Below are 8076 nucleotides of genomic sequence, written 5' to 3' on the forward strand. Positions count from 1 at the left end.
ACATAGCAGTATTAAACACCGTCCACCACATGGTCTTGTTACACCGCTCATTTAAAGGGAAAACGTTTGTACTGAGGGCACTAGGAGGGCGTCCGCGCTTGGCCAGGTTTGATGAATCCTGCAGCCCAGGCAGTAGATCCATTAGAGCGTTATAGCGTCGTCCACACGTGCAGCAGCGATGATAAATAGCAAATGTGATAATGAAGCGGCGAGATCTAGCTTCAACACTTATCTTTTTTTTACGTCAACAATGTGAGGATGATTTGCAAAAAAAAAATGTTTTTAATGCCGGATACCTAAAAACAAAAAATGTAAAAATGTGTAAACAAAAATTCCAACATTGGTTCGGGCGATACGGGACGGACGATATAATCGTCGAACCAAGGAATGGCAAGTACAGATAAGCTGGAAAGGATTAGAAGACTCGGAGGATTCGTGTGAACTATGGATGGTATCTACAAGGCGGTGCCAGATCTGACGAAGCAACATGTAGAGAGTTGCGAGGACAACAGGATCAACAAATATTGCGGGAGCCTACAAGAAGACAGCGGAGGATAGTCAAGTCTTAGGGGCCAGTGTAGGTAGTTTCAGACTTGAACTATGAGAAGTTGGATCATGAGAGCATGGCGTCCACTGGTAAGTGTCGCCATGCTGAAAGATCGACGTTGAAACGACTGCACAAGAGATCTAGGACTCCGAGTAAGAGAGCAACTACTAATACGCTATTGCTTTTGCATTTAACAGCACAAGAGACCACAGGATTCAGCAAGCGATCGATATGTGTTTCGCAACACACTTCTGCATTTCCAAAATATTCCTCCGTTGTCGCTTGTACGGCAGCGTGATACATCTCTAAGAATCCGTTTGTTCTGCACGGATTCATTTTGGTGCGACCATAAAAATCTGCCTTAGCAAATTTATTCTCGCCAAGTGTGCTCATACCCGCTCTTCCACAATAGGGTTCACGTGCCAGCAGAATACCACCTTAGCGGCAGAAGGGAACACAACATCGTTGCATTCATACACGGGAGGGATCAGTCCGATACGACCAGCTATGGAAGGTTAATGACATTGCCCATAAGTAGCTGCTTCAGTGTGAAGAGTGTCCAGGTGTAATCAGGTTGTGCCTCCCCAGGCGGCCAACATTGAGCTATCGGCAAGATTAAATTCATATCTGTGATAGCAATGATGGTCAACAGCGGGTAGTCGTACTTATTGGTTTTGTAAGTACAATCGAGCACGATGATCTACAAATAATCCCGATCCAATTCGAGAGTCTCTGTGTGCGCCCACAAACGATTTTTAAGCCGTTTGCTGGACTGCTCCTTTTCGAAATAATAGTGAAACCCATTCTCATCAAGTATTTGGAACAAGGCCTCAACAGCACCTTTGGCACTGAGTAATATTTGATGCTGAGCGGTGTCTTTAGGGATCACCATTGTGTTTTTGCCCCTGTGAAGAAGCGTAGCGTGGATCTTAGCAGTGACAATACCTGCAGCTCCGTGGGCAAAGATTAGGTTGTTGATGGTTTGTGTTGTGATTCCTCAAAAGTTCTTAGCAGATCCTTGACGATGCGGGACGTGAACCTAAATGTCACGGGAGGCTTCGTGGTTGTGAACGTGGCTACTATCCTGTGTATATATAATCTTCCAGTCTGCAGATGGGTTGGTTACCTCCACGGCCACTAATTGGATCCGCACTGCGCAACCAGATGGAATTGAACGACGATCTGTGCAAACTCTGTCTTGGTCGGTCAATCGATGAGTGTTGTTTTGTTTCCCCCAGCGGCCGAATGCAAATAGTCTGTAAATCACTTTTCCAGCACTGTTGCGTTCGAGTTGCTTCTTGGTTACGTTCAAGCCATACGATAGTGTCCATCCATGAAGGGCTTCTTCTGCTATAGCTTCACTATCGTATTATGATTGTGTGGTCGGTAGAACCATGTGCTCCGTTGGGGGTTTCCAGGAGAATAGCCTTCATAATTTAGATGCGTAGGATACGGTCCGTGGCCCTCCTGCATGGTAGAGAGAGTAGACACTTTCGCAGTTACGAGACTATTGTCTAGATGGTTTAAGGCCGTGGCCGCTTGTGCGTAGAGACCCGCGGCGCTAACAAATTTGCGGATAGTAGGAATGTGTTGAGATGAGCGAAGTGAGTTTCTGGAAAATCGTTCAGAGCAGAATGTAAATATCACCGCTCGACATATACAAGAAACATCCCGGAGTACAGCTCGCAGTAAAAATATAAAATAAATACCTGGGTGCAACACAATGACAATATGTAGACTGAGCCGCATCGGTTAATAAAATATAATGACCCTTTATATGATAAGTGGTCAAATACCTGAAATACCAGTAGCACACTCTGATCCGGTCCAAATCATCTAGGTCACATAAAGGAAGTGACCCATACTGGGAAAATTAGGTCAAATTATATTTTGACCAGCCCACCTAAATTCAAAGGGAATAGCACCACTTTGGCTTTGTAAATCCATGTGACTTGCTTATATCACAGGCACATCGAGTCATACATTAAAACGCCGACACAAAGAGAGTACAAGCCTTTTTTTCTTAGTATTAGAAATAAATAAAGAGAGGTTTTTAGGCAGAATCGCTAAAACTCTGGATATAAAATCCAAAGAACTGCAAAACCGTCAAAATATTGGAGGTGAGTTGAGATCGATGGAAGTATGGTGGTGGTACTGCCCTGGTACAAAACGGAAGGAGTAGGATAGACGTGAAAGGACGTGAAAGCGTGACGGACGTTTTTGAATACAAAAAAAAATTATAAGACAACAATCGAAGAATAACGAATAAATCCCTGCAAGCTGCTCTGCCGCACTTCGTACTGCTATCCCAGGATAAGTATTATTAATTCATTAGAGCATATTAAAAATTCGATTCTGCTAGCAATCCATGATTGCGACACGATGTTTTGGGAAGAATCTTCGGAGCACCGGGGCACAATTAGTACAGATAGATGCATAAAGTATTGGAGCACATTTATAAAAACGAAGTATGTTGATTATCGTGTTCTGAGCAAATAATGATATACGTCCTCAGTACCTTTTCACGTTCTTGGACTTCTTAATCTGCATTACTACTGTCAGATTCATTAACCTCATTTTCGATTCGATGAAGCTGTACGAGGAAGGCTTTCAAGTGATAAAGAGCAATAACATAAGTAGAAGCAGCGGCAATTAAGGCAGTCGACATTCAAGAGTGGGTGACAGTATTTACCACCTGCACTGATCAAGATGAATTCAGAGACAAGCCTATATTACCGATCTTGCAGGTTTAGATCCCGTTGTAGCATCCGTTTAGCGACATGCTATGATCTACAATGAAAGCTGGAGCGTCTGTCCCAGCTCCTGGACGTATCTCAAGTCGTACCCTGGAGAAGTTCGCCAACAGGTTCGCCGTGACTTTTTAGACAGCGAGACGGCGAACGCCGACGATGAGGAGATGTCAGCTTTCGTTCTGCTAGCTCTTCAAGACGAAACGTCGCTTGCTACCTACGGGTGGAACAACCGTCATCCAAGAAAGGAAGATAAAAAAACAGACTCGGAGCGGGTGATATGGTGGTTTGTAGGGGGGATTTAGCGCACTGCGGTGTGGCGTTTAGCTCGGTGAACATTCATCTCCACTGCTCCTTAGATGTAGCTCTACCCGGCGTAAGCTATAGGTACAATAAAACGCAATTGTGCCGATTCCAGACGTATCACTGCAAAATGTGCTGGTGGGAGATGTTCTGCACGAAAGCGAAGCGACTAGTTCACCAACGTGGATGCCAAACGTTTACTGCCACGTGTGCCAGCTATCCTTCGACAATAAAAATACTCCAAAGGCGCAGCGACGCACGCCTATGTCTTTCTTTTCCAAGCGGGTTTGCTTTCTAGCGATATATTTACAATAAACATACAAACTCTTTAAAAAAAAGAAGCTAATAAACCAGTATAGTATATTTTCTGTCTGACTCAATTTCCTTAAAAAGGGTCAACCCTGATTTGACCTAAATTGAATCATGAGTGTTCACCTACCCTTGTTTTTATTTAATCCCTTCAGTGTAAAATTTAAGGCTATATTAAAAGCGGAGGAAAAGAAACTAACAAGGATTCCTGCGTTTTACTTCCGTCGCAGCCTCCAGAAGCTGTCGATGGAGCCCCGGCTGGTCTTGAAGGTCTGCAGGGAGCTTCTTGCTGATGCAAGAGAGCCGGTCGTTCTCGCTGAGTCCGGCGAGGTACAGGCCAATGGCCACCCGTTTCTGCGGAGTTACGTCGCGCTTCCTGGAGTTCGAGGCATCTTGTAACAAGATTCTTGTTCGCGGGCTGCACAAAGTGAATCCAGTGTCATTTGCCCGCGAGCCACTACTGGATTCCATGCATTTCCTGCAACCGATGCAAGAACTCCGTCTATAGTGAATCTATAAGATTTACAGCCGTAAAAAGTGTGAAGTGGAGTGTTTCATTGGCTAATATTAGATGTAAACATTACATGGACATGGTTGCACAAAAAGCACAAGAAGGCACACAAAGGCTAAACAACGCGTCTACAGTTAAGTTAGCGAGCCAGAACTTGCAAACGTTAAGAAGATTACATAAAATAGGAAATTTATTATCCTAAAATCTGTATAGATACTAGTAACCTGGCGCCTCGAATTTAAATATTTATTAATATTCTAATAGACAGATAAGACAAAGGTGGGACCAATAAAGACTGCCAGGTTACTAGACGTGGACAAATGCCATAGACAGGTGAATGTATTGATATAATCCAGCTAATAGCAGAGTATGTGGCGCTTCATCATACTGGCAACCTTGCACAGCTCGACCTTCTTTAGACGAATGATTTCTCTCTTGGGTTTGCTTGGTGGCAGGTCTTCTAGTAAGTCGTAGTGACAGCCGTCCAGGACATAACTGCAATACATTATGTTCACTGACAGCCGTCCATTTACCTCTGCTATTTGGAAACTCGTTGTAGTATTTCCCGGGTCGAAATTCAACGTTGTCAACACTAGGCATTACGGGGGCAAACCCGCAGGAACTTTAGCCTAATGTATTCAACAGAAATCGAAGAGTGAGCGGAGGCAACGAGCCTCAACTCAAAGAGATTGAACTCTTCTGGACAGAGCTTCTAGAAGCTGCTACTCGCCAAGCATTCATCCCTAAGGATACATGTAGCTAGATACATAAGTTCCAAGTGCAAGCCAAGTCAGGCACTGACCGCCTGGCCAGCCATAACATATAGTAGATGCAATTCCCTCAGCTGACGCTGGAGGGCGCAGTCTGTGATGTCTGTTTGGGGAGTATGCAATGGCTGGAACCAAGCTTGAAAGCTTAGGATTCACAACACTAGTGCATCATGCAACGCGACACTTTCCTGCAAAAGATAAGCTAACTCAATACATTGAAAAACAGCTGAAGCAAATCCACGGCACACTCGTACTATCTGTGCGAGGTAAATGGCTGGGGACAGCTCTCTCTTTGCTGGCGAAATCTGTAATTAAAACAAAAGTATTGTTAGGCGGGGTCGACTTTATACGATCAAATTCCCTTGGTTATAATGCAGTATCAGTTGGCGTTGAGCGCATTTAGTATTCGTGGAGGTCCTCAGAGCTCGTCACAAGGAACCGGTGGAAAAGTTTCTCTCTTGATAGGCTGTAGAAGAGCAGAGGTCCAGTCCAATATGTGGTAGTAGGAGACTTTGTGGGATGCCTGCTTTCAATTGCGACGATATCACTACGAATGTCAATATTTGGCAAAAGAATTCCACGTTCTACACGCATTTGCCAGCCGACGTTAAGACAGACAGCTGACTCAGTACTGCGTCGCGTTCCTCTTTCGATGTGTATACTAGTGCTGCCACTTCGACATATTCAATTGGCTGATCTAGTTGTCCATAGCCACGCTCACCTTTTTGTTTAGTGTTGACTCTACCAAACTTTCGTCGATTTGGGCAATACATCTTCACCACCTAGTAGACGTAGCTCGCTTCAGATACATCAATGACCTCACCGTTTGGATATTGAAGAAGCAGAACAAGCGCTCTGTTCGTCGCCTTTCTGCTCGTTTCCATGCTTCCTACTCTAGACCTCGCGATGTACTAGTAGCTCTTTTTTTGCGTGTCTACAGTTGTATGTATGTGCTTCTGATGTATCTAAAAAAGATACTTCCAATCGGAGTCTGGGTGGCTTGTGTAACGATTCGAAAGATCCACACCAGGCTTCATGGAAATTAGAGGCGATCCTTTGGTGTAGGAGGACAGCGACGCTTTCCAATCGGAATTAGGACACTTCATGATTTTTCAATTTTCTAAGTTTTGTACGATGTTACTAAGGTTAACTGAGGTGAGCAGTTGGAAGCGCCCGTAGCCAAGTGAGCGCAATCGACGCCGAATCACGCAGTAATTACGAAGGCAAGTCCAACATAACTCTGTTTTGAGGAGCATGAGATAGTTTTTTTAGGAGAGTTTTGAACATTTAGAACACATCTAGGATTAGTGTCGAAAACGTTGTGGAGAGTTTGTTTACTATAGAAATATTGTGTTCATTGCATGTGTGGGAACTGACTAACCAGACTTCGAAAAGCTTGCCTCTTACAGCCATTATCAGGATGTACTAAAGGCTTGGCTGTGTAACGAGTTGCTATTTTCCTGCGTGACTCGCTGGACAAGTGGTATTGCTTATGTGTCTCCTGTACTATTTATCCCTAGTCCGTAATTGATACTCTACATTACTAGAAGATGTCACTGCCCAACAGATATTCGCACGAGCACTGTGCCAGAACCTATGGCTACGCTTTGCATTATTTCTCCTTAACAAACTAACTCAGATTACAAAGACTCGTTCGTCGTTTCATTCTCGCCCTTTCCACTTTTTTTTTCTCGTTCACGAACAGATAGTCTCCAGTTGGTTCACTCACGTCCTTGTCGAAGCACCGTAATGTCCAGGGACGACACAGATCTTGCTCAATCTCAAAGCCACTTGAGCGTGCTCCTACAGCGGCCATCCTTCTCGTGCGCGAGTACTACAGTGAACTCGAGTATCTGTCTTCCCCTGTCTGGTCTCACCGTACGCCATTCCGCTCGTCTGTACGCTCCCCTTCTTGGACCCTACCTGTCCTTCATCTTACCGTCCTGAAGTGCGTCCGCCGCAGGCCTCACACGCTCGATCAGACACACGCTATGCCGCAACAACCCACTCTGTTCGTCGTTGCCTTGTCGTTGACTGTACTTCCAGCCACCAACTTTCTTTCGTCTTCCGACACACTCCTCCGTTCACTTCCCCCGTCCATCACAAATATAGAAGTGAGGACCTCCTCACCCATCTTGCCGTCCATCACAAATATAGAAGTGAGGACCTCCTCACCCATCTTGCCGTCCAACACCACCAGTCGGGCCAACATTCAACATGCGATCTCCGTCGCAAGGGTGCGTCGATAGAGTCCCTGGGCTCTACCTACCCTTCAACCTTACGTTTCACGAGTAAAAGCTGGCCACAAGCCAACTGGCACTCTGCTGGAGATCGTGCTACGTAGCCCACATCACCACCCTGTTATAGCTTCATTAAGATCGCTGTTTTAATTCTTATGTATAAAAGAGCCCTCAGTAGTACCCTTTAATTGAGGCTGAGGGGGAGGCTGGGATAGCATCGGCACGGAAGCGTTATTGGCATTGAAAGCTCTCCTCAGCCGTTCACCGATCAAACCGCCCGGAGAATTGGATTAAAGCACAAAAAGGATAAGCAAATTTCGGAATATCAAGGTCTAAAGTAAAATATATATGTTACTTAGCTCCTTTCCACTGTTTTACTGTAGGAGTCCACGCAGATGGAAAAGTTTCTAGGACGTTTCGAACTGCGCGTTGTATTCGCACATTTTCTGGATAAGCAGCAGAATAAGCTCCAGCGAGCAGGGCTTGGTAAAATTCAATATGATATCGATTGCTAGGTGGATTCCATGCCAACTAATAATGGTGTTATTTGTCAGATTGTTACAATATACATCCATGACAGATGGATGCGTACGTCACATCGCCGCCTCGCACTTCATAAAAAAGAAAACCTGGGATCTAGCCAAAA

General features: G+C 44.9%; 1 protein-coding gene across 1 annotated transcript; it reads left to right on the forward strand.

Moving 5' to 3' along the window:
• Nucleotides 1-3332: 3332 nt before the first annotated feature.
• On the forward strand, nucleotides 3333-4308 carry PPTG_17461 (hypothetical protein; the record flags this gene model as incomplete). The annotated part of the gene is made up of 2 exons (XM_008915208.1): nucleotides 3333-3583; nucleotides 4140-4308. The coding sequence occupies 2 exons, from the start codon at nucleotides 3333-3335 to the stop codon at nucleotides 4306-4308; spliced, it is 420 nt and encodes a 139-aa protein (XP_008913456.1).
• Between the last annotated feature and the right edge of the window lie 3768 nt (nucleotides 4309-8076).

The sequence above is a fragment of the Phytophthora parasitica genome, assembly GCF_000247585.1.
Source record: "Phytophthora parasitica INRA-310 unplaced genomic scaffold supercont2.68, whole genome shotgun sequence".
Lineage (NCBI taxonomy): Eukaryota > Oomycota > Peronosporomycetes > Peronosporales > Peronosporaceae > Phytophthora > Phytophthora nicotianae.